The following is a 27,724-nucleotide window of genomic DNA, read 5'->3' as shown; positions in this document are numbered from 1 at the left end:
TTGCTGATAGGATAGGATTTATCCAGACTGAGTGTGAAACCAAAAGAGGCGTTTCAAGTACATCTCACTGTACAAAGAAGATATGAGATTCTCTGCTAATTGATATTTTTTAGGTACTTTGAGCCTGACTTGTATTAATCAATGTATATAATCTAAATGGGTTTTAGGGATTATACAAATGAAACTTTATGAAAACTTTTATGCAAAATATTAATACGCTTTACAGAAAACGAGTCTTGAATTGTGGGTGTAAAATTATTTATTTATTTTTATTTGTTATTTAATCATATTTTTGCAAACAAATTCTAACATTTTAAAAAGAGTGTTTTAGCACAGGTTTTAAAACTTGTATGTAAAATATTTATTTTAATATACATATTTTATAATACTTTACTATTGATCTTTTATAATCATTAAAATTATAGCTATTCTTTTTTGAATAATAATTTAAATTAGGTAATTTCCATGTACACTAAAAAATGATGTAGAAACAATTTTCACTCAGAAAGTACTAGTAAATTTCACAAACAATTCCAAAGAAACATCAAGTAATAAGAAGTAGAAACACTGTATAATTTTCTCATAAAACCATTTAAAAAAACTTTTGTGTGAAGTTTCTTTGTATCTTGCATAAATGCTTTGATAAAACATTTTCTATGCACCCTGCACAAGAAAGCGCAACAAACTTTAGTTTACTGCACATGACGAAACCTTCATGCTGAGCAATTCTATTGAATGGAGAACATTGCATTAAAAGCTCCATTTGCAGTACAGTTCAAAGAACATTTACACTTTGAGTTTTTAGCTTCACCGTGTTTAAGGGCACCCTGGGATTGGGGTAATTTTGATTTGTAAATGGAAACTTAATATGGGCTTGAGGAGGAGGGCAGAACGCCTCCACACAATCCAGCCTCTGGAGTGTTTCCTCATTTCTCCTGCTTCTGCCTATATATTTCATCTCCCCCCCAGCAAAAAAAAAAAAAGGGATAACACGATGTCCAGAGGGTATGCTCAAAGTCTTCAAAACCCATTACAGTGAATGGCAAGGTCTCCTTGTCTGTGGCTTCTCTCTCACCCCTTTCTCTCAAGCATATCTAAAAACCAACTTTCATTCACCCTGATCAAAGCCTAGCAACACATATGACACGGAGCTCCCTCCAGGATGCAGCGTTGAACGGCTGTAAAAGGGGCATCTATGAAAATAAATTATTCTCTCAAGCGAATGGCTCTTTATGAATAAGTTATCACTGATTTAGACTTCAATGCTGAGAAGAGCAGAGCTGGTGGAGAACACAAACATAGCTGGATGTCCAGTAACATTCCCTTTGTGGCGTTTTACTCCTGCTGTTTTTTTTTTTCTTTTATGTAAAAAATCCAGAAGGCATTAGTAAGAGGGCTGTTGTGATGTATGCTGGGAATGTTATTTTGTGTCATAGCCAGGCATAATGTGATAAACTGACAAGCAGTAAAAGTTGTTGGCTGTAACTGGCCAAGACAGAACATTTTGTTGGTCGCTTGGTTTTGCCGCGAAGGCCCGCCCACTGTGAAATCCCATTGGTCCAAAAGCCTCAAATACACCTAGATACAGTCAATTAATTGTCGCATCATGCCCGATTATGATATGATGGTAGCCACACATTTGTAAATGTACTTTGTGACTCTTTGGGAAAGGGAAAGGTTATTAAAGACATTTATATTCATGATAGAGCCCCCCACATAATATGCCTTCCACCATAGCATATTTATGGCACCTCATAGTTTTATCAACATTTATCCTCAGAAATGACCCACATTGCTGTATGTTAAATTGCCTGAGTGACACATCCATTTGGTAGGACAAAAAAAGCCCCACCTGCCAGTTCTCATGGAGCGTGCACACTCAGATAAGAGAACCCATTAGCTGTATTTCTTTTCAGGGTCAATAGAAATGAAATTTGATTTCAGCACATGAATTTTGTTTCAGATCGTCCCGTCAATTTATCCAGTGTGTTGCCAGAGTTGAGCTAGAGAGAGAGAGAAACTCCCACTGCATCTTCATCTTCTGTATGTAATCCTGACTAGCGGCTATGGATGAATATCAGTATATTAATGCCTTATCAAAGCGCAGCAGATGGTGATGAACTAACAGTCTCACTTGTTAATTGAGTGAGCCACTGATTACACCAATAAAGTCAGCAGAGGTTGAGCCACGGTGATGGTGCATGACAAGCGTGACTCAGCTAATCAATAGAGCACACGTGTGTACGTTAGTGAGCGTCCATCTCTGGGTGAATATGTGCAGAAAACAGTCATCGAGGGCCATTGGCTTTATCTATTATGTCGGCTCTGGGAATAATGATAATGATGATGCAAGTAATAGAAATTGTGATGTAGTGTGATGTCATCGCTGCTGCTTTTTAATTTCAATCGCACAGCGACTGCGGGCGATCACAGTTAAACCCAATGGAGTGTCCCTTCAGATTAGTCTGATATTTGAGTCAACACATACAACATCGGCTACTTTTCACTCTTGGCAGTTTTGTAGGCCTCTCACAGCCTGTTGAAAACTAATGGGGGATATAATCCAGTAAATAAATAAATAACTCAAATACCATCAAATGTGGTTCAGTTAGTGTAGATTTTGTGTTGGCCAAATAGGCCCATCTGTAGTGTGGATTTTTGTCCTCCATTTCTCTCACTCTCTTCCCAGAAGCCAAGTGTGTACACATTGCATGTAGGGTAATACATATATGATGGTTCCAACCAAAAAAATGTGAATATGAAGTATAGAGCCCCTGGCTGGGGGATGAGCCGCCCTTTTTTGTCCGCGTGTGTAAGACGAGGCTATTCAGATATTCTATTCTGAGGCTGGGCAAACAGGAGAGACTACAAAGCCACCTCCACAAAGCAGGATTGCAGCAAGAGTGCGCTTCCTTAGTGTCACTCTGCTGAACATGTACCCAGCGAATATATTTACAAAGACATCTAGTCCTCAGTGGCTGCCTGGAAGGACACCATCCTATCCTGTGCTTGCCAGCATGCATAAACACACCCGGGGTAGATGGAGTCCATATTGGCAAATTCAATTCCGCAGCAATCCCTCTCCTAGAGTAGAGCAAACACTACTGAGGACAGCAGCCCGCCGAGCGTCGCCTCACCAATCTAGAGATTTCACGACAGCGTTTTTACATGAAATGTGCTTTTCCCAGGTGGTTACGTCGTGTTGATTGGTGTTAGAAGTACATTTCTTGTTTATCATCGTCTTTCATATTAGCAGATCTAGTTGGTGATTCATCCAACTGAAAATTTGATCAAATTCTCCCACAATTTCTTCACTCAAGATGGATGTATTTATAAATTAATATTTTGTGTGTCTGATCCTATTAATACAAATCCTTCTACTAACTTCAGGTTTTAAAGAGATAATTTACCCCAAAATTAAATGAAAATGCATGCAACCTATATGACTTTATTTCTTTTGCAGAACACAAAAGGAGAACTGTTTTTGTATGGAGACAAAGTCAGTGGTGGGTTTTTTTTTTTCTTCGGTCATACAGGTTTGAAAAGACATGAGTGTGAATAAATGATGTTTTTTACAGCACCGTCCTTTTAAGGACGGACAGATTGAGCGCTATCTCTCTATTTTTAAATAACCCATCCTGAGTACTCTAATTAACCAAAAGAGTTTTAAGGAAGACTTTTCCCCTGTAATCAGCTTTCTTAATGACTTTGGATTATTTAGTGTGCAAACACAATTAGCCGGCCTAATTTGCCTTAACATATTGATTGGTGGCCACCACTGACAACCACAGGACGTCCTGCGGATTTCAATCCTTCCTGTTTACTTCTATCATTTTTTTTTAAAATTAACCTTTACCTTTCGTTTGCATAGAGCATATCTGCAGCCGTGAGATATCAGCTTTCCCTGGCAGGGAGGACCGATGGGGATGCGATTTGAATTTGCAACAGTCAGAGGCACTGTGACCACGAGAAACAAATTTGCGTGAGACCGTGCAGCTCGGATGAATGCCCTTTAGAGCCGTCCGTGAGCGAGAACACGATCATGGTCTAAATTGTGCATTTGATTCTTTTAAGCAAACATACGTGCTGCATGTAGAAACAGCAAATTGCACGCATCTCACCATCGTTCTTGCTTTATGCTAATGCAATTCTGTCCTTTGTAGTCAATAGCGCCGACGTTTTGAGCCATGAGAATGATATTCAAAAGCACTCCCTCTGGGTGTTGTTTATCTCTTGTAAAGCTTCCTAATACCTAAAACACATTTAAGAAAATTGATAAAATCATAAATACTGCCCCAGGCTAATTGGGATCAGGCAAAGGGTTGAAAACATGTTTGTTGCCATGGTAATTAGGATTTTTGCATGTTTGATGAGAGTAAGATAATTATGTTGTGTAATCGTGTTTGCAGTCAGAATTGTTTGTTTGTTTTTTATAAAAACTTTTGCCAGCAGGAATTATTATTTTTGTCGCTATGAATAAATGATTTTTCAATTAAGGATCTAACGCTTGACAATGAGTTTGATGCTATCTCCAATTACAAGACTGAGATTGAACTGTCAGTTTTGGAGACCCATAATGCAGTGGCTTCATAATACTCTATTTGAAGATGCGAAATCACAATAACAGGAAGAATTGTTTATGCTAATGTTTGTTGTCACCCTATGCCGTGAATAGATGAATATAGAATTCCTTTTCACACTCTTTGAAGGACAGGCATATGCGTCCTGACTCAATTACTTTTTATTAGAAGTATTGTGTTTATTCATTGCTGACTTATAGTTTTGCAGCAAAATGCAAATTTGGAACAGGTGCATCTCTCTCTCTCTCTCTCTCTCTCTCATGTTCATCCTTGTCCTTGTCGTTTCAAGAAACGACAGTGAGCGTATGGGTTCCTCTTCTCAGGCTTGATGGCAGATCCGCTATTGACCACCATGTTGAGCTTTACTTTTCTCCTCCCACACTGGAGCCATGATCCTTGTGTCTTAGCACCGAACACGACACGCACGTCGGAAACCCTAAGGGAGTCTGAAAGGGCCAGACTGTCGACACTCATTATGTCATACGAAGAACGAACAAGACACACACACATACGCATACACAAAACACTCATTCCTCCCTTTAAGGCAAGGCCTGTCAGGTTAGTGGTGCAGGCCTGGGGTGAAGAGACCTTTGCTGTGCTGGAAAGGTTATGTAGAAGTGGCTTATTCTCTCTTTTCTGCTGTGTCTCCGTGCCCTCTGAGCGTCTCCGTCCAGCTCTCTCGACGTCTTCATACCGCCTGACACCTCCGTGGCATTTACAGAAGAAGAGAGGAGGAGGATGATATCTCTGCGTCTCTGTGTACAGGCCTCTCTCCCACTCGCTGGTACACAGCCAGCATTGCTGCCACCACCACATCCTGGCATTCAGTCGCTGGAAATATCCAGGATGGACACTGTGTTATCTGCTTCCACATTAATGCGTATGGAGATTGTAGCTCAGTGGGGACAACGGCAGTATCAGGAGCCATCTTGATGTTCAATTAGACAATCGCTGTCTGCTTCCTTTTCTCAACACTCATTGTTTTTTTTGTTTTGTTTTTTTTCACTGTAAGCAGAAAAGCTCCAACTGTGTGCCTTTAGCCTTTAAGCAGGCCCAGATGAAATCTGTGAACTTGCTTAACATTTTCCATGCAGATTTTGAATTTAGGAAGTTGATTTAAAGTTATGTATAGGTATATATTTGTAACAAGAAATAAGCCAAATCTGGGAAATCACCGCAAAACATAGTTTTGGGGATAAGAAAGAAAGAAAGAAAGGGAAGTTTTGTGTATGTATGTATTTATTTAGTTTTTCCCTTCATTTGTACACATTCTGACAGTTTTCTGTTAGAGGTTATAATATTTATGACAAGCTGTAAATAAAAATAATAGAAGTCTATTGCATGCCCCCATTTAGATGAACACTAAGTAAATGTGTGCCAAAATGTTCATTCATTCATTCATATATTGTTTTTATATTATTTCATATTATTTTAAAATAAAATTAGAGCTTTACGGTAAGATTAATTAGGGCATCCTCCAATTAATGTTGTTGTAGTTATTCGTTCATTCATTCATTCATTCATTCATTCTCCAAATTAAGTATTCAAAATTATATTATACATATTTCATACGCTTTTTAAAAAATAATAAATAAATCAAATTAATGGTAGCTTGGACAGGTTTACCCAAGATGTCTTCTTGCCTCAGGTAGCGGGGTCATGTTAACCCCGTAGTGGGATTTGAAGACCTGTTTGGTTATTTGTTTGTTTAATTAGTTCATTATTTTCTGTGCTGAAACAATTTAGCAAATGTTTTCCCCTAAAATGTTTTCATGTACATCCTGAACCCTAATCTAAATATGTTATAAATGCCAGAGGTTTGAATTCTGTGGAGATCTGCAGGTGTAGATTCAGCATGGGACTGCAGATAAGCATTACCCTCATTGTGTATGGACTCACCATTGTCACTCACTGTTAGTCTATCACTCCACATTATAGAGTGCTGTCTATAGGGTTTCTTCAGTGATAGAATTGTGCTGGAAGTTTCTTTCTTTTCCCCTCTCTTCCACAGTCTTCTCATTTGCCCTCTAATTTCATTGTCTCTGTCTCTTTCTGACATTTCAGGATGCTGTGCGGGAGAATCACAAGAAGAGGGAGATGGAGGAGAAGATCAAGAGAGCCAAGCTGGCAAAGGAGAAAGCTGAGCGAGAGAAACTAGAGAGACAGCAGAAGAAGAAACAGCTCATTGACATGAACAAAGGTACGGTGCTACTGCCCCGCCGGGGCCCGACTGCAGCCCGGATCACGATTTCACACGGTTCTAAGCACTGCAGGGGTGGTGATGGTGATGGAGGGACAGACAGACAAATCACACTATTTGCCGCCTATTCGCTCGCAATAAATGTATAGGCAGATTAGACGGCCTCAGAAAGTTTGAATGAAAACTCTCTATTTAGTAACTGTCACAGTTTAAGAAAACAGTAACAGGAATATGAAGACATCTGTCAAGTAAATGTTGACGACAATGATGGTAATTACAATGCCAAACACACCAGTGTGAAATCCAGCCGGAACCAAAGGGATTTCAGCAGTGATAACCATTACAGCTGTTATGAGAAAATAGAAAATAAATTAATTACATGTATGCAGAGCATAAAACTAACATTTTGTCACACCTGCAAATGCTGGGTGATTTTTAGTGATTTTTAGTTACCGGCCTTAAAACTGTATGTGCATTATTTTGTTTAAAAAACAGCAGAATAAATTATTATTATTATTATTATTATTATTATTATTATTTAATAAAATTATTACAATTAAACAAATCAATTAATTCAATCGAAATCGATTGAGTCAAATTCAATCGAACTGTAAAGTATTTCAGAATTTTTTTTTTTATTATTATTATTATTATTATTATTATTACAACAGCTGTACAATTACAGTGCTAATATTTATAGTTGTTTTTATCGTTCATATCACATTCTTAAAATTAATTTTAAAAAGTTACCAGGAAACTGGCGAAAAACACTCTTTCATATTCTCACCACCGCTGCTTTTTACTCGTATTTGGCATTAATTTTAGGCCCTGTACTCGTTTTGTTAGCTGGAGCATTTGTGCCATTGCTACATGAAGGTGTAGAGCAAATCGGCAGCAGTATAAGGCTGCACTGACAGGCCCCTGCCAGAGATGTAGGTCACATGTAAAGATAAGCATCTCAGGTTCACTGCTTTTGTAGAGCAGACAGATAATGGATTGGCAGATTGCCTTTGGCCTAGTAAATGGTGTTGAGAGTTAACTATTAAGTTTTTGCAAGCTTGCTCATTTTATTTCTGAGATGAAAAGAGGCCATGTCGACAATAGCTTAATTCAGTTTAGATTACAGCAAAACTGGTTGGATACGAAAAACAAATTGTCCTCCATGCACCATATTTCAATATCTACGTGCATATCAGCCCTGTAAATTGTGTGTTTTGAAAATAAATGTGTGGTTCAGTTTAAAAAAGAAAGAAAAAAGTGTCAAGATGTCTCAACGCAGCTTGCAAATTCAGGGCAAATTCTTGCCATGAGAGATACGATGTACTCACTGCCCTGCTCTATTCTGATCCTTACAATGAGACAGAAATTCCTGCCTCTGGCCAAAAGCTTTTTTCACAAGCTCCAACTTAAAATGTCACACTGAGCCCAGCGTTTTACTGTGGCCTTACATTTGAGAAAATGACATGCTTACATTTGAGAAAATGACATGTAGAACTTCGACTCTGTGTGCTTCCGCAGGATGACTGAAGCATGCTAGTTTCCTAAGAAGTGACCGCATTGAATGCTGAGCTCGTAATAATGCAGATGGAAAGACAGTGGATAACAAACCCTCTAGTGCAGTCGAGAATACCTTATCTTTAGTTAGCTCTTTCCCTGCGTCACAGCCCATAAAAAGACTTTTATCTTTGAACTGCTGTAGTCATCATTAGATTTAAAGAGAAGGAGTGTGAGTGAGTTCCGTTGTGCATTTGGCTCCGCAGACATTCAGATGCATTATATAACAGATCAGCCTTTTTTTTTGCATTCAGATATGAATATGAATATGACACTATACTGTATACTAATGTTATTGAAATAAGTCTTTAATTGGTCAAAAATGCAGTAAAACAGTCATATTGTGAAATGTTAATACAATCTAACATAACTGTTGATCCTTCAGTAATCATTCTAATATGTGGATTTGGTTCTTAGGAAATGTTGCAGACTGCCTAATATTTTAATCAAAACCATGATTTTTTTTCAGTATTTGATGAATAGAAATTGCAAAAAAACAGCATTTATTAAAAATACAAATTTCCTGTAACAATGTAAAAACATTTACTGCCACTTTTTCTGAATAATAATAATAATAAAAAAAAAATATTGCATAAAATCTTAATGACCCCAAACTTTTGGACAGTATGACTATATAACTTTCATACAGTGTGATGTCTGTTAAGCATTATATAATGCGTATTTATGCTTTATGCAAGCTGTTGCAAATTCATTCTGGCTCTTGAATTAGACCATTTTCTTGTGTTTGGCTATGTTCTGTAAACGTTCCATATCGCCAGCATCTGTCTGTTATTCCCTTAAACTTGAATACAGATCTCACCTGCTGTTTTCGATCACCTACAGAAGGATATTAGAAAGGGAAATTCTTTCGAGTTAGTTTTTCAGTAAACATTTTTCTTTTCACAAGGCAAAAATAATATGATTTGTCTTTTTTTTTTTAATCAAATTAATAAAAGTAAAACTATAATGATTGTTTGGGTATGAGCAGTTTAAAAAATACATTTCTGCTTTAGAAACATTAATTAACCCAATAACATTGTAATCAAACACCATTCAGCAGCTCAGTTGGGTGTCTTAACAGAAAATAAAATTGTTCTTAGTGTTTGCTTAGGAACGAGTGAGCTAAAGTGCATATGTACGTATTTTAAAATTAGGGCAGTACTATTGTGTTGCTCATTTTCTCCATATATGTCCTCTCTTTTTGGCACACAAATCTCTTTCATTAGAACCAGTGTCCAACCTTTTGATTAATTATAGTTTTTAAGGCCTTTTCAAAGGACTATTTCTATAAAGAGATTTTTGAAGTCATTTTGCAAATTGATATCTAATGCCCTTCACATGCACATGATTAACAATGAGATGCATTTTTAATGAGGGTTTAATTCATTTAGGGTTAAGAGGATGTGTTTGACGGGACGGTGGAGCTGGGTAAATGAATATCTGTACCATTTTCATTTCTAAAAGTATTTTTAAAGTCACACAGACGGTGTCTGGAAATGTGTCCTTGCAAGGTTTCACGAGCAATTTTGAGTGCCATGTGATTGATGTGTATGGCAAGTGGGGCGAAATCTGTTTTTCTTGTAAAGTATTAGAAATCCTAATATGGGAAATTGCTCATGAAATCATTACCCGGCCCCCTATTTGTTTTAATTTCCTCTAAGTGGATTTATATATTCTCTTAGACTGACCAGATGTTCAGCATTCACCAAATTGCTTAACCCGCTGAAAGTAAATGGGGAATGATGTAAAATAGGCCTAAATCCACCTAATCCTTCTTTCTTTATTAGGAAAATATGTTTTGTCCTAGCAGGGCGGCCATTTTGCCGGAGGATATGAAACTATGTTGTATACAGGGTGTCTCACTCATTGAGAAACATCACTGAGAGATGATATGACTTCCTCTCCATACTGTCTCTCAGCCTGCTGGCTGTTTCAGGGTCACGGTTGTGGGTCACTACAAGTGTTTGTGGCCACATGTGGTGTCTGAGCTGAATGAGGCATGGCATACGGGCTTCCATAAAACACAGAAATTGTTCTTGCCATATTTTTAGTGAAGTGTAGGTTTATGGGTTTGTCCTTTCCTACTCTTGGATAAACTCCTATATTGCTTGTGAGTGCTGCCCTCCAACATTTACCCAGCTGTTGTTGTCTTTTTATACAGATATAATGTTACAGATTTGGCTCAGTTGAGACATGTTTTGACTGAGGACAAAAAGAGACATGACCCTGTCCAGTAATTCTGTTCATTTGAGCCAGTTCAGTAACAAACACGACACAGGCGAAGGAGAAAATCTGTCCTCTCATTCTGTTCGATTACTGCGGCGTCTAAAAATCTTTTTCAACATATTCGCCTCGATTTTGCTGTGTTGTCATTTTCCCCAATGCTGGTGTTTCACATCTCTAGGCCAGTTAGAAAACGGAGAATGTTGTTGTTGTTTGCGGTCACCTTGCTGAGTCATCGTGAATAACATCTTTCTTGCACCATATAAAAACCAGACGGTACAATAAATTATGCTGCTAAATAAGACTGGCACACATCTGCTAGAGTCAGGAAGAAAGTAGCTTCACTTTCCAGTCTGACAGTACAAATGATCCCTTTAAAGGTTTAGAAAAAAAAATAGTGTCGGATTAAAGTGCTAAAAGGAAGATTAGTGTATTCTTTTGAATATCTGTATGGTTGAGCTCAGGTTTGTAAGGTCTGTCTGCCAGTGGGTTTCAGAATGAATACTGCTCTTTATGTCTTAATATTTTCTGTAAACCATTACTATTCATTCAATACTCTCAGTCATAGACAGACAGTCGACAGGTTCAGTTTAATTCTATCTGTGTGTAGCGCAATTTGTGTGCACTTATTTTTTTGGGCATCTTTATATAGTCTGTGAAGTGTAATTTCTCCACCAACAATGGCACCAAACAGAATTTTGTAAGAAGAATGTTTTCAGACATATTTGAAACAATTTGTCACAAGCAATTAGACTAAATAGCCCTGTCCCAGTCGGTTGAGCACTGTGGGTCCTCTTCATAAGAGACTTTGAATCATTCACTTCATAACTTAAATGTGTGTGCTTTTTAAAATTACCTTCATTTGAGAGCTATTTTTTCACCATACACTAATGTTTTTAAAAGTGTAGGGATTAAATGCTGAAAAAATAGCCCTCAAATGAAGATAATTTTAAAAAGCACACACATATGACAACACACATATGTCAGTCAGCAGGTGACTGTGTGCAGGTTTCCTGGCAGAAAGGTAATTCTGATAAAGGTCATGACTTTAGAATATGTTAATCTGTGTGATGCAAACAGAAAACCACGAGAAGCCACACACCCCACTGTCTCTCCTCTAATTATCATTCCGATTTTTAATTAGTCATTGAGATATGCCATCTACCATGTTGGTCATTATGAATAAGTGGACCAGATAAGTACCGTTGCATAATGCTGAGCCGACTATGGCATGTCATTATCTCTATTTTAACTATCATATTAAATCTGGGCTGTCTGCAGGCTTCAGTGTCGGTGCCGAGAAATGAGCGTCTGTCCTATATGCATATCAGTGCTCCCCATCAGCTCTTCAGTGTTATTTACACCCACTGTCAGGGAGCTCAATCCTCTTTTGAAGAATGCCACGTTACATCCCAAAGCCCGCTGGTTCCCAAGCATAAGAAAATTCCAGTCAGGAAATCTTGGAGCGGCGTGCGACTGCTGGCATTGTGAATTTTTTTGTCATTACCTTGAAAGACGCCAACAAGGGCGCCAAGCTTATCTGCTGTAGTGCATCAATTCTAATAAATAACCGCATATTAGCTTGTGCCGTATCAGCAGCCAGATGCCCGTGTGCCTTAAGGCGATGATAGCATGGCGAATTTTGCCATCAGTCTGGCCAGAGACACGTTAGCCGTCTCTAAATATCTAACGTGCGAGGAGCGAAGTCATTGATTTATGAAGATAAGCATCTGTGTAAGTCATGGTGACATCCAGGAAACCCGCCATATTCCCATTAATATGTTCCCGTCTGACTCCACATTCTGAAATGAAGAGATACAGCAGCTGTGATTATTCCACGATAATATGTTCATTTTCATCTCCCCGATTTTCCTTCAGAGAATATTTCCATCTTCAAATATATGTAATTTTTTCCCTTAAATAAGAAACTTTTTTCCTCCTTTTTGTAATGCTGTTTTGTGTAGCCATCCCTAATTAGGGTAGCACTAAATGTCCTAATCACTTTAAGCCTCTTTAACTTAATTTAGCCCACTCTCCCTCAGGTCATAGCAGAAATGAGTGGATACATCTGAGAATCCCTCCACCGCCAGCACCCTCCCACTCTCCGAGCGCACATTTGCGCTGTTGCATGTCATTAATTTACAGCCATGGGTGGTCTACATTCTGATAATTCCTCGTCGAGAGTTCGGACCTGGAGAGCCACTCCGCAGTCACTCAAAAATAATTAAGCTCGCTGCACAGAGCTATTGCGTTTTCAAAGCCTAAATCCTCCGAGAAGAAAATTAATGACATATTTTGGAAAGGACAACAACAGTGCTTGAAACACAGGTGTTTTGTTTGTCATACATAGGGATTACACTGTAGCAAGAAAGACAGTGATCTCTTTGTCTCGTCCCTTACGAGATACAGTAAGTGCCGGACTTGCTGGATGATTTATGAAGCGTATTCTCAGATAAGCCAGGCTCATGTGGTCTGTGATCTCAGCAAGCAGATGGCAAGGAGAGCAGGGAACAATCACTAAGCATCACCAACCTGATAAACCACTGTGGAGATTCATTAGCATATTGAAAGATGGCAAGAGAAATGTGGAGCACGTACGACAGAGCTCAGCTATCTTTTATTTCTCCTTGTGAGCTGAATATGCAAATGCATCGGCCTCTCATAAGCCAGACGTGCTGTATGATGGTCTATTCCTGGAGTTTACACTTTAGCTTTTCTCCTCCTCCTCCCAAACCAAGCATGTCTGACATCCTCTAATGCAGAGCCATGCAGCATCCATCCACTTTATTTTTGTTTTCGTTTTTCTATTTATTCATGCACATGCAGCTGTCCGGAGCATCGAAGCTGGAGCTTCTGTCTCTGTGACGCTTGCGAAATAGCCACGCCATCTAATCCACTTCCATCTCCTCCCAGCTGACCAATCAACCGCCTTGAATGAGGATGGACATAACCTGGGTGGAGTAGTTATCTGCTCTGGCCACCTCTAAACGCCAATCTCATTGGTCCCCTTTTCCGCTCCTCATTGTCTGAGGCCCAGACCCCTTGGCGCCTATGTGAACTCGAAGAGGGAGTGCCCCGCTCAAGGATGGGATGTGTGAGCATCCCTAATTTAATTACACACAGACATAAGTGGGTTTTCACATCAAGCTGTTCCAGCAAAACGCTCCAAAATGCCTGTCTGGTGCCACATCCATCTTCTTCATTACTCCCGAGTCCGGGCTCATTCTCTCGGAGTGCTTTGGAGCTCTCACTCCAACAGGCCAGCTGACAGGTCACAGTGTCATATCTCATGTCAGATCCTCCAGAGAGACAGCACCTCATAACAGGTGCGAGACTGGAACCGGCAGGACTGTTGACTCTGCTGCTAAGGCACTCTCAGTTGCTGCGGTGAAAGGGAATCTCTCAGACAAAGAGTGGCAGGAGGGAAACAAGTCCAAGATGCACCTGGCTCCTCGACGCAGGGCTTTGTTCACAACGTATGCACAAGTTTAATTGCACAGGTGCATTTCTTCAGGGTGACAGATAGATTAACATGCATTCCAAAAAAACTGAAGGACAAGAAGGGACAAAGATGGTGGACGCTGCTCATATTTTTCAAGCAGGGAGCTTTAAGATGCTTTTTAGCTTTTATTAATGTGGAAATGAGAGCTTGGGGTCTATGGCTGTAGGCCGGTCACTGGGAGGACACAGTAATAGATATAATGTCCTCTGGATGGGTCTTTGTTGTTTAGATTTAAGAGGCGAATGTTTTGTGCGTTTTAGCCTCACTGGAGCAATTGTCTTCTTGAGAACCAACAGAAAATGAGTTCTCAATCGATCCTCCTTGTTTTCGTTCAACACTATGGACAGATAGCAGGTTGAATTTATGAACAGGGCTTGTTGACACTGCTGCATAATTGATATTCATTAAGAAAAGGAGCAAAAAAGCAATTTTCACTCAGAAATTACTAGTAGATTTTACAAACAATTACAAAGAAACTGCAAGTATTTTTTTTGTTTGTTTTCGTAATAAAGAGCAACAGTGGCTACAACTTCCATTTAAATGTATTTATTTTGCTTTTTTTCTTATAAAATATATTAGCAATTTAGTACTTCAGTAGTCATACTGCTTCCTTTTGTTTATTTATAGGACTTTATGTTCTTCAAAGCTGGTTTGGCATTTGACTGACAGTTTAGTGACACGAAAGACATCTGACTCTTTTAAGTCCCTCCATTTGACTGGCGTTAATGTATGATGAATACATCACCGTAACATTTTATCCTCAGCCCGCCTCAGTCTTAAACAGACTGAACCCTGGTCATGCCATTGTGACACAGCAGATGAAAACAGTTTCTGCTTCTGTTAACAAAAACAGTTTCTGCTTCTGTTAACACTCTGGTGTATGAGGCGATTTCATATACACCGTAATCTCCTAATCCTGATGATTTGCTGCAAAGTCAGTGTTCTAGCAAAGCTCAGTTACATATACAGTGGCACACAAGCATTACTAGACGCGTGGTGTTGATACCAGCTATGAGAAAGGAAGAGAGCGAGTGTGCGAGGCCGAGCGTGCCCGTGCATACGTTGTCGAAATAATTAAATGTCAGCCAGTCCGCTCCGTTGAGTGTCTCACTGGGGGTTTTAAGACCTGCGCAGTCTCGCTTCGGCAGCCCTTCTCCATGACTCAGTCCTCCAGATGTTGTGATGCCACACTTGCACACACACCATGAGAATACACAAGCTTGTGTTTTAAAACACTAACCCTTCTCCCCCACTGCTTCTTCTTACGCGTTGTGACACTTGACTTTGTTTCTCTCCTCCCCAATTTCTCTCCCCCTGTGCCGTAGAAGATAAGCTCCTACCCTCTGCCAGGGTGCTTGTTGGGGAAGCTAATCTGATGTGTGAAGTTCACAAATCCGGCAGAGGGCTGTGCTTGTTATCCCCTAATTAAAAATGTGATAGTGCACCCATAAATATATTGGAGAGACTGAACAGGGCCCCAGGGTATTTCTGGTACATTTGGCAGGAGCCTGAGGGGCAGAGAACCAGCTGATAGCCAGACAGTAACGAGATAGGTAGCAGAAAGGGACTGACAACAGAGAAGATATAGATACAAGGCTAGCTGTTACAAGAGTTCACTTTATGTTGTTGAAGTTAGTTGTCTGAAACACTTCTTTGCAAATACGCCTGGGTGGTATGGCTAAACATTTGATATCTTATGTAAACAGCATATGTATGTATCTTAGATCTCAATAATGATACATTTTCACTGATATGGCCAAAGGAGTAAGAGTAACCATATTTTTAACCAGAAGGAAAATTTTGTTCATCAAAACATGTTTTCCAAAGTGTTTTTCACACAAGGAAAAATATTTAAAATTATATATGCACCAATACAGCAATAAATATGAATAATTAGTCATATTTATCCATATATTTTTAATACGTAATATGAGTGTTTGCACAGACTGTCAAGTCTGTGTATTATTTTTCAGTTATTATTTATGAAAGTTACATTGTTGCACCAGTAGATGGTGTATTTTATAAGTAAATAGAATCATTCACTGAACCAATTCGTTCAAACACACAGATTTCTTCAGGAATGAAAAATGTAAATTATGAGTGAGTCATTGATTCATTCACTGAACCAATTTGAATAATTCGAACAAACCGATTCTTCCAGGAATGAAACATGTGACTGTAAAATACTCATTGTTAACCTCTTGTTTATTGAACTGCTGTCTAAAAAGCGATGTCACTTTCCCAGCCGTGGTGTATCAAGTTGTTTACATGAGTAATTTGTTGCTAGCCCACTTATGCTGTCTATAGCAAAAGAGCGTGTAAATTAATATGCCATGATTATGATAATGGCAAAAGTGATTTTGGTGGTTGTGTTGGTTAATTTCACACTCCCAAAACAATAATATTATGTTGTGTATATGTATATGTATATGTATATGTATATGTTGTGTTTGTTCAGTTGTTTTAAAAGTTTTTGTTGTGTTTCCTTGAGGACTGTTTGTCCTGAGTTTTGTCACAAAGCAAAAAGGGCACAGTGTTGTTGATTGATCTTAGAGTTAACTTTAAATGTGTTCCTTGAATAATATTGCATCAGACATCTTCGGTTTTCCAGTTGTTTTTTTAAAACATCCTACACTGATGAGACAGAGAAATAATGTAGACCACATGCTCTGGCAGTTCCTCTCAGATCCATGTGGAGAGATCAAGAGTCCAGCTGGTTCTTGTGGAAGCATGGCCCAACAGGACATTGTTAATGGAGCAGTCATGGGTCGCTTGGGAGCATGTTTCCCATTTTAGTTATTTTGCTTTCTCGTGTCTGAGATTCTGTGAACCCAGCCTTCCCAGCTCTCCTGTCCTGGCCATTGCAGATGATGAATTGTGCTACAGTTAAGCAAGCAAGAAGTAGGACAAATTGATCAAAGTGTCAGGTGCCCCTTGTGATGTCTAAGTCTCCAAAACGAAGGAAATGAGGGAGCTGTCGAGAAGTTTCCGGAATCATGGTGCCTGTAATAAATGTTTACCTGCCCCCTGCACACCTAGCTTGGGCGTCAGATGGATGTGGACGTGTTTTGGGGACGCAAACTTTGGGATGCAGCTACTTTAGGAACTGTCATTGCTTTCAGAGGACGATGGCATGCTCGGTGGAAGAAGCCAGCAAGATGCATGTCCTGGTTTAAACCAGTGAGCAAAGCTATCTGCCAAGGTGTTGAAGAGCAATTAGAGATAAGCCATGCTTGTTCTGCTCTGGTTTGTTCTGGAACAGCTAGTTTAATTAGCTTGATTTAATCTGGGTGGCTATTAAACACAGCACACTGTATGAACCGCTGCTTTGATTTTTGAGAAAACGATACAGTAGAAGCCAGGCTTGAAAAGAACATGAATCGTTTTATTTTCATTTTATCCCACTGCTACTGTTTGTTTATTCTTTTTAATCATAATATTTTGCCTTTGTGTGTTTAACGTACAAGTATTCGCGCTGCTGCTTCCAGCGGAAAATGCACTTGTGCAGTTCTGCCTCAGTGTAGCGAGTGTGTGGCATTTTCTGAAATGAATTATCTAGCCGTGTCAACTTTCTTCCTCTTTGTAAATTCAATTTGCTGACTGTCATCTACTTTGAATGCGCGAGGAAACAAAAGATTGATTAACACGCCTGAAACTACTGCCTAAAGCTAACGGCATCTCCGCCACAGACATTTTCTCTCTGCCAAGGCAGACGTCGAATCCCAACCCATTCACTAAATATTTCCACAGAGCGGCTCGATCATATACACAAAAGAATTGATGAAACAATCCCACACGCAACAATAAGTCACCATAATGATTCTAGTTTAAAATAATGCCTCTGCTGGACCACTATGATATAGTGGGGACCCTCAGTCTCATTAATGCTGGGTAAAGATAGATGACCCAGATAAAAGACCCAAAGATTATTTCTGAACCCCATCGTTGACCGATGCTTTAGATGTTCTGCGCCATATGCCCATGCAAGAAAAAAATTGCTTTGAAAGTTTACAAGTGGAAGTCAAGGAAATACAGTATATTAAGTTGTGGAAGAATGTGACTGCATATTAAGAAATGAGGTAGCATATGTAATCTGATATTTAATCAATATTTATTGATTTTGTATTGATTATATGATTATGTAAAATAACATTTTAAATATTATATTATTTTAAATATTATTTAATATCTTAATTATATATTTTTTTTCTTTAGTAAAATTGTTACAAAACAATGTTTAATTATGTGTTTATTTAATTGATACATTATCATAATGAGGTGTCGTCTTTATAACATCACACTGCAAGGGTATCATCATATTTCTGGAATGTTGGCAATTAAAAAGATTTAAAAAAAATTGTATTAGACAATTAAAGTGTCTCTTATTCCTCCATATTTTGCTGAGAGAATTAATAAATCATAAATTTGATTGTTTCTCCCTGCAATTTGTCAATGAGCCGTACACCTCATTGTCTTTTAGAAGTCAAACCTCGTTTGCCGCGGAGACGCGTTGCACTTCGGTGGCACGACCATTTTCGAGGCACATCCCACTGTCATCGAACAATGATAAAAAGCCCCTGTATTGACCGGCTCCACACTAAATCTTGGTAAAGAGCACTTAGCTCCCCTGTGCAAGTCACAGAGCGAATACCTGTCAATGGCCATCAGTGAACACTTTCATCCTCTGGCACCTCTCCATATGTTAGCCGCCGCCTCGAAGCATTAGTGCATTTAGGGAGCCGCGCTGTTCTCTTTACCCTCTGCCCCATTTGCCTTGCCTTATTGCTGTTCTGTTTTCGCTTTTCCTTTTACTCCCACACTCGGTTTTTAGTTGCCTGACCACAGTGTGTGGATTTGTGCATGTGAGTTGGAGTCTATGTGAATGTGTTGTGCATGGAACTGAGCTCTGACAGGCAACTTTGTTCTCTCTACAGAAGGTGACGAGACGGGGGTGATGGACAGTCTGATGGAGGCCTTGCAGTCTGGAGCAGCCTTCCGTGACCGCAGAAAACGAACCCCACGCAATGGTAAGACTGCTTATATCTGCACCTCATCTTGCTTTACATTTCACATTGCCTTCAAATGAATAGTTCACCCACAAATTACGATTTTGTCATCATTTACTCATCCTCATGTTTTTACAAAGCTGAATGACCTTTCTTGCGTGGAACACAAATGGAGATGTTTTGAAGTATGTACCTGTTGTTGTTGTTGTTGTTATTTTTTAATGGAAGTACAAAGAATGTGCACTAGAGCTTTCTTGCTTTGAAAAGGACACAAAAGCACCATAAAGTAGCTTCAGTTTCAGTCTGTTCCTCAAATAAACCTGTTCACCTTCAATAGACTTGTATAATGCACTATTCATATGAAGTACTTTTATGATACTTTAATGGTGCTGTTGCATACTTTTTAAAACATGAACACATTTCCTATGCTTAGTTATTTTTTGGAAAGTGTTTTATGATCACCAAGGCTGCATTTATTTGTTTAAAAATACAGTTAAAGCTGTAATATTCTGAAATATTATTACAATTAATTATTTTTTTAATTATATTTTAAAATGTAATTTATTCCTGTGATGTCACAGCTGTATTTTCAGCAGCAGTCTTCAGTGTCACATGATATTTCAGTAATACGATTCTAATATCTCATTGTACACTTCAGTTATGCTACTTTAAAAAAATGTATAAATGCATGGGGGAAACTTTAGATCGCCACATCAGTGTACCTCATCTCCATATACCAGCATGCTCAGCAGCGCTGATTTGTCCCTGCACTGTTTTTCTGGCTTCACTTCATCTCATCTTGCAAAAAAAAAGTTCTTCCCATGATCCCTTGTGTCAGTGCGGAGGTCTAATAAGAGGGCATGAATAAGTAAGGTGTCATGCTGTATCAAACCTGTCTCCCACTCAGTGGGGCTGCGAGGCCCCCAAGCCCCTGACAGAGCCTGCCAACCAGCTGCCGCCAGGAAGAGAGAGCCGCATGCTCAGAGCTCACCTACTCCATCCAGCTCTGTGGCCCAGTCTCCCTGACATCTGTTTGAATAAGACTGACATTTAGGAGAGAAGCGAGTGTGTAGATTAAACCTCACCAGTGCTCTTTCTCTCTCTCTTCTTTCTCATACTCTGTCTCTTTCTCTCCGCTCACTTTCTTGTGCTGAGTGTCGCTCGTCCTCTCTCTCTCTCTCTCTCTCTCTCTCTCTTTCTTTTTCTGATGAGTGTGTGGGCTGAGGTTTGACAACACTGAGAGTTTCAGAGTGGATAATTGGTTACGAACTCCTGAAATACCTCTTGTTTGACGTCTCTCCCTCTTTTTCTCTCTCTCTCTTTTTCTGTCAATTTCCACTTCGTCATTGTTGCAGGTGATCAAAGCTCTTCCTGTTCTGCACCTCGGTGGCCAGGTGCTAACCATGGTAACAAAATGAACCTATGTTTACCCCACTTGCCCTGCTGTTCTCCCTATAACACTTGCTTATTGCCTGGAATAGAAACAATTTTTGGTTGAACTCTAAACAAACTATACTGAGCTCCACAACTGGATGTGTATAGATAGCTTTCTCTCTTAGGCTTTGTTCAGGCAGGCTGCCTGAAATCAGATTTTTTTTTTGTTTTTTTTTGCATTTTCAACTCAAATACGTTTAATTGATTGTAGTCTGAATATCAGAATAAAATGTTTACAAACTCTAATCAAAACATATTAATATGCACATTTTGGAAATTTTCCAGCCTGAATAGTCAAATCGGATATAGACACATAACATCATGCAAAATGCATGTAATAGTTTAGATCCATCTTTGTTGTTGAATCTCAACACAGAGCCAATGAAACACAGTTATAAAAGTGTTATAATCAGAATTAAGTGGTGCGGATGAACAACTCAATGGCTAGTGAAAATTACAAGCAATATAAAAATAAAGAAGGTGCTGTGTGCAGTGAAACAGGTACAAATGGCAAGTGGCTATCATAGATTCCATGACTTTTCCAGTTGTTTGTGATTTACTTAATAAGGATTTTAAAATAAATTGTCATTTTTTGACATTTTTCTGTCAACGTGCAAAAATATGACGTGTAATGAATAAAAAGAGCTAAAATGAGTGAACTTGGACATAGCTATAGAATATCATTTATAATGGACATGAGCGGAGGGAACATTTGTCTGAACTGTCTGATTTAATTTCTTTACTTGCAACATGTCTGTGTTTAAAGAATAAATTTGAAAAATAAATCTGATTTAAGTGCAGTGTGAACAAAGCCTTAGAAATATTTGACTCCCAACAAGATTTCCATCAGTGCATTGATTTGAGCATTATCTAAGAGTGTGATGAGATGTTTTGTTCACATATATTAGGTAAGATTCTTTTTGAGGAAATCAACTTTTGATCTGGGAGTGCAGACGTTCCTTTTTATCCTCTCCAGTAGTCGGAGCTCAGGCTAGTTTCTCCTGTTTCTAGCCATCCTACGGTAGATTACCTAACTAGCGCACCCTTGCAGTGATGAAGCATGGCAGCACGTCCACGCCTGTGAAAGGCGAATAGAAATGATCTGTCTGAAGGGTCATTGCTTTCCTTAATTCCCATTCATGGATTTTTTTCTCTCTCTTTACTCTTCCTATAAAGCTTGCCATTCTGTTTAAGTGTCATCCCATGCACAGAGCACCAAAAATTCTCACTTTTTAATAGATTCTAGCCTTTCTCTGCCCTGGCCTGCTTTAGAACCACTGTGATAGAGCTTTATTGCACACAGTGTGTGTATGCCAGTTTCTTATATTCTATATGCCTGAAATGACTTGTTAATGTGTGCACGAAACAGATTCCCCTCACCATTATGCTTTGCACGCCTTTGAATGGCACAGCTACAGAAATGCCTGTATAAAGCATATCCAGTACCACACTGAGCCCTTTGGTGAATATGTACATTATTTATGATGTCAGTGAATGTGTTTTATCTTGTAGCTTTCTGCTGTTTTACTGATATGCTACATGAACCATTCTGAATATATCAGTATGAGTTCAGCGTCTGGATCAGTGGGGTTTGTTGAGAATTGTTTCTGTAAAAAGACAGAAACTAATGCAATAGTCCTAAAATAGTCCTAAAATAATATTACAAATTCAACAAATAATAATACTATAAAATGTGCTAAGGTCTGACAGGCTGCTAGGCTCATGAATATTAATCACTTTTATTTTGAACTGAATTGCTGAAATCAAAGTGTGGACAGTGATTGGTGAGTGTTAGCGAATAGGATTACTACTTGTGCATTAATCCCGCCCACTCCCAATGGAACTAGTAGGAAGTGGCTTCTGCTTCGTCTTAAAGATACAAAAGGATAAAATAATGACTAACTCTAAAGAATTTTGTCATTTTGACAGTAAAACACAATAAAGAGTACCACATGCATGTAGAGTGTCAATTCTGTGTAGCATGTACTGTAAGACTATTTCGCTTTCTCTTTATTTTTGTGTGCATTTGAGATAAAGAGACGAAAGCTAGTTCTCTCAATAAAGATACTATGAGTGTGCACCTACAAACTAGAGTTTACATTACATTGCAAATCCATTGATATCAATGGGAATCATGCACTATAAATCCCGAGAGGGAAAACGCAGCTGTCTGTGGTACAATTCGTTGTATTACCACTTTATATAAATACTGAACGGCACTTTCCACACCCTCATAAATGAGCTAATCTATTTTTTTTTTCTGTCAGACACTGTCAGAGTGTTCTAGTGTAAAGCAGTAGTAGGACACAACACGCAGTGAAAATGTCTCCGCTGAACTGATTCTTAGCTTCTAACTCAATCACTGGTGAGTGAGATCTAACAATTTATTAACCAATAACTAAAGGCAGCGTTAATTAGATATGTTATGGATTTACTCAAAATGTAAGTGTTCTAGCAAGAATTGATTTAATAATTTAAGACATCTTTACTTTAGGACACTTTTGGATGTGCCTCTGTGAATGAGGAGCTATTTGAGGACAGGCATCTGCTTTAACACTTTGTGGAGAAGCTACTTTGAAACTGTAGCTTGCCAAGAAGCTACTTAGGATTTGTAGTTAAAGGGATAGTTCACCCAAAAGAACAATTTTGTTTGGACTCCAGTGACCCCAGAATATCTTCTTCTGTTTTCTGCAAAAGAAGTGTGGAGGAAATGACGACGGAATTTTCATTTCTGGGTGAACTATCCCTTTAAAATGCAGCTTTAGATGAGCAGAATCCTTAAACAAAATAGCATGCTCCTCATCTCCAGCCCAAATGATTTAGTGATTGTCATTTAGCATTTGCAGTATAGTTGCATTAATCATGCATGTAACAATACAGAAACCAGCCAAACATGACAAAATGGTTACTAGGCTTATAAGTTCTACTAATTAGGCTCTGAAGCATTGGTGCATTGATGTAGGTCAGCGTGCTACAGCCTTAGGGCAGCAGACTGCCTTTTACTTGGGTAACATGGTAACACGACCATGAGCATGCAGCCGTTTCAGCTCAAGATCAGACCCAAGCACTGTGCCAGTAGAGATACCGTAAATAGGTAATCCATTTTAAATAGTGTCACAATTTTTAAACTCAGGGGAGGAAAAAGAGGTCTGAAAGACCGATTTAATGTAGGATCCCTGGTCAGATCTGACCTATATTTTGCTATCAGGTTTTGTAAATGCTGTCAGTATTCCTAGCTTTGCCCACTAAAAGTATAAGCCATAAGATGCTGTGGCTTACACAATAGCATGAATTGACTCGTAGCACATTGTGTTTCGGTGACTTTTCTGCAGTTTAATGGCCTTCAGTTGTTGCTTTGATGTGGAGTGTACACTCTTCGAGTGTTCCACTGAAAGACTTGAGATGTAATTATTTGTATTGATATGGCAAATACAGGTGCATCTCAATAAATTAGAATGTCGTGGAAAAGTTCATTTATTTCAGTAATTCAACTCAAATTGTGAAACTCATGTATTAAATAAATTAAATGCACACAGACTGAAGTAGTTTAAGTCTTTGGTTCTTTTAATTGTGATGATTTTGGCTCACATTTAACAAAAACCCACCAATTCAACAAGAGACCAAAAAATGCAGATGAGCTGATGGCCACTGTCAAAGAAACCTGGGAAACCTTCCATACCACCGCAGCAGTGCCACAAACTGATCACCTCCATGCCACGCCGAATTGAGGCAGTAATTAAAGCAAAAGGAGCCCCTACCAAGTAGTGAGTACATGTACAGTAAATGAACATACTTTCCAGAAGGCCAACAATTCACTAAAAATGTTTTTTTTTATTGGTCTTATAAAGGATTCTAATTTGTTGAGATAGTGAATTGGTGGGTTTTTGTTAAATGTGAGCCAAAATCATCACAATTAAAAGAACCAAAGACTTAAACTACTTCAGTCTGTGTGCATTGAATTTATTTAATACACGAGTTTCACAATTTGAGTTGAATTACTGAAATAAATGAACTTTTCCACGATATTCAAATTTATTGAGATGCACCTGTATGGTTTTCCTAGTCGTTACAGCCAATGCATTTAGAAACTTTTGACGGTGGATTTCTACATATTTTTTTGCTTGTGTTAGGGTTCTGCACTGATCTCAGGGGCAACCTTGAAAGTGGTATTTTGTGATGAAGGCTTTCTCTGGTCCACTCCGCACTAAAAATCTTCTGTTTGAATGCCAAGGGTACTCTAAGAGATTGTTGGATAGAGACAGGTAGCTGCTCATGCATCCTTGGCATCGATTTCTCTGGTCGCAGATGAAAGCCACAGGCTGAGTAGCTCTTTCATATGGGGCATCCCAAAAGGCACATCAATCAGATTTCTGAGGGAGACAATTTTATTTATTTACTGCCTTTCCAAGTCATTAAAATCTCTAACCTTCCCTTCCTGGGCTTTCACCTTCATTCTTTCGTCCATCAAAAGTTTCCCTGGGTTCAGGGATTCCTGTTTGATTTGTGGAGAAATGGCTTATTAAAAACAGACGCAGCGATATAATGCGTGCCAGGGTTATGGGATTTGAACCCCAGTGTCTATTCTGCCCCTGGTCTACTAGTTAATTCGCTCAGGCAGAGGAGAAAATGAGCCTTGTATGTTTAATGAAGATTAAATTGCCTATTTTCAGTCATGAAATTTTAAAAGCAGAAAAGGGATGAATCTGTGAAGTAGCAAATGAGAAAGACAGGAGGAAGACGGTAGAGAATACGAAAGCCAGACAAAGATTACGTTTTTTTTTTCCTCTCCTTCCCTTCCCGTCACATAGTAAATGATCTCTCCATAATTTGTTCCTTACCTCTGCCTCTTAATGAAGCAAGGCCATTTTTTATACTTCCTCCCTGTCTCTACCCCCATTGTTTTTGCTGTCATTTTACTTCCTTGCAATATTGACAGAAAAACATCCTTTGTTACTGCAATAATTAATCGGTGTTATCATATTACAAACCTGAAACTGCGATCGTAAATCCCTGAGCAATTAATCCCTGATCTCTCCGCTTCCTTTTTACACGCACCAAACCAACCACCTACACACTTTATCTTCACTCTCACACCCACAGCCGTTAGATAGTAATGTTGCCTGTAACACTTTTCGCCTGACAGCTAAGATCCCCACTTCCCCAAACCTCAAGCATTCCACTTGAGGGTGTTGATAGATGTTATTCATGTAGCTCACCCCAGGGCGCAGCTGCAGGAAGAAGGGCTAACGTGATTTGCTCAGGGCTGAAGGGACCAGAGGGTAGTGCACTCTGCGATGGTGTGGATGACTTAGTAGATCCCAGATATCAATAAGGAGAAGTGCTGCACAGTGACACTTTCTCAAGACTTATCACCTGCTCATGATAGATAAGGATATTTTTCTTCAGAAGAAAGGGTGGAGCTGTGTGGAACAGGGATGAGGGGCTGAGAGGCCATGGAAAAATGGTGTAATGGTGAAGTTTAAATTCGAAAGTAAAGATGCGTTCTGTCGAAGTTTAGATGTATAAAGACTCTGTGAGGGTCATCTGTTGGTGTTGGTGAGGAACCATGATAGAGATAAAGATGAGGATTTTATGTAGCGTTTGAACAACCACAGAGCATATATCTGATTGGTGGTTTTATCAAGGCACTTAAACAAGCTGACCGTGTGACACACATCCATTCTTAAAGAAAAATCAGATCTTGGTAAAATGCTAGTTCTGTGTGGCTCCTTTTTCCATTTGTCAATGTGTGTCGACCTGAGCCATTTGATTTCCAACAAGAGCCTTTCGACCTCTAAAGTCTGCTAAAAAGAAACTGGTGGCTGCTTGTTACCCCAACACTGAGCACACAGTGTTGACCGTGGATTCGAGGAGTTTGTGCTCTGTGTGTGTGCAAAGAAGGCCGGGTCGGCTCCCGGCGACAGCCCTTTCAGGAGGAAGTCAATTGCACAGCACCATAAAGGACCTCAGGCTTGGCTGCTTTTGTCCACTGCCTTCTCCCCCAGCATGAGGGGAGCTCCAATTGATGCGAGTAGAGACCAAGACGGAAACATAGGCCAAAAAAAGCTTTCTGGTGTCACCTTTATTTTTGCTATTCTATAGGCTTTTAGTTTTTATGGGTTTATGTTTTGTTTTTACTTATTCCTTTTTGTTGCTGTACTCAGTCATTTGCATAAAGCGGAAACAAATGGGCCTTATGAAAGGTCACCTTAAGTGCTAATTGTCAATACTGGATCAATTTGCCAGGGCAAATATCCCTCAGCAGCGCATAATTGAGAGTTTGATCTGATTTTAGCCCGGCATATTTTCACTACGGAATTGATTTCACTCCCGGCTTGAGATGTTCTTAATATAGTCATAACTCACTTCGGGGAAAAAGTGAAAGCTGTATCTCTCAAATCAGACCCAATGAGCTTTTTAAACACAGCCCTCACATCTCCCATCCTTAAAATATTGGTTTGATAATACTCCAAAGGGATGTCCACAGTCGAAAACCTCGGCAGAGTGATTAAGCCGTAGTCATGATGAATTGGAGAGAGAGTGTTCCAATAACGATCAGTGTAGGCCTACCGTAAATAAAGCAGCGTTCACAGGAATTCGCTTCTGCTAGAGGAGAATAAAGGACAACGCTAGCTTTTAATGCCATTTTTGGTGGCACACCCCACAATTTAACAGTGTGAGGTGTCTATTACCACAGACAAATAGCGGCTGAAGAGCGGCTGCATTTGTGTGTCCTTACTATCTGGGATCTGTCAGGCGCTGCAGTGCAAATTAATATTTTACCTTTCCATTTGCAGAGGTGGATGCATGTAATAAGTAGGTATGGGGAATTATGGGAGTAGGTAGGAGACTAGTGCTCATTTCCCAAATGTTTTCCTGGGGTTTGACTAGTGCGCACGCTGCCAGAGCGCACGTGTTCGTTTTTGATCGATTCAATAGCATGTGCATGCCATAGGCAAAGAATCACAGTGGCAGTTTGACAGAATTACTGTCAGATTGTCAAAGTACTGTACACTGTTTTATTTTACTACTCACTTCAGTATAGAAGCGTTTCTGTTATGCTTTGTGTGAGGAATATATTGTATTTATACAAGATGATGTAGCCCGAGGAGAGTAAAAAATATGCTTTCTGAAGCTCAAATGTAGAGTTGGGCAGTCAAGCTCAGTATCGTGGAAGGAAGTCATTAACTAATAAACAGCTCAGTACTGTGAAACACTATATATG

At 39.2% G+C, this 27,724-nt stretch overlaps 1 protein-coding gene across 1 annotated transcript in view; it reads left to right on the top strand.

Moving 5' to 3' along the window:
* diaph2 (diaphanous-related formin 2) overlaps positions 1-27,724 on the top strand; it is a 420,052-nt gene that overhangs the window by 355,604 nt on the left and 36,724 nt on the right. The window contains exons 27-29 of the mRNA XM_016477051.1: positions 6,645-6,780; positions 18,994-19,086; positions 20,421-20,471. Of these exons, the coding sequence (XP_016332537.1) occupies positions 6,645-6,780; positions 18,994-19,086; positions 20,421-20,471 (280 nt within the window). The remainder of the gene's footprint in view (positions 1-6,644; positions 6,781-18,993; positions 19,087-20,420; positions 20,472-27,724) is intronic.

The sequence above is a fragment of the Sinocyclocheilus anshuiensis genome, unplaced genomic scaffold, assembly GCF_001515605.1.
Source record: "Sinocyclocheilus anshuiensis isolate Anshui unplaced genomic scaffold, SAMN03320099.WGS_v1.1 scaffold20, whole genome shotgun sequence".
Lineage (NCBI taxonomy): Eukaryota > Metazoa > Chordata > Actinopteri > Cypriniformes > Cyprinidae > Sinocyclocheilus > Sinocyclocheilus anshuiensis.
Note: the sequence above shows the minus strand (reverse complement) of the source record. Positions and strands in the feature narration are given on the sequence as shown.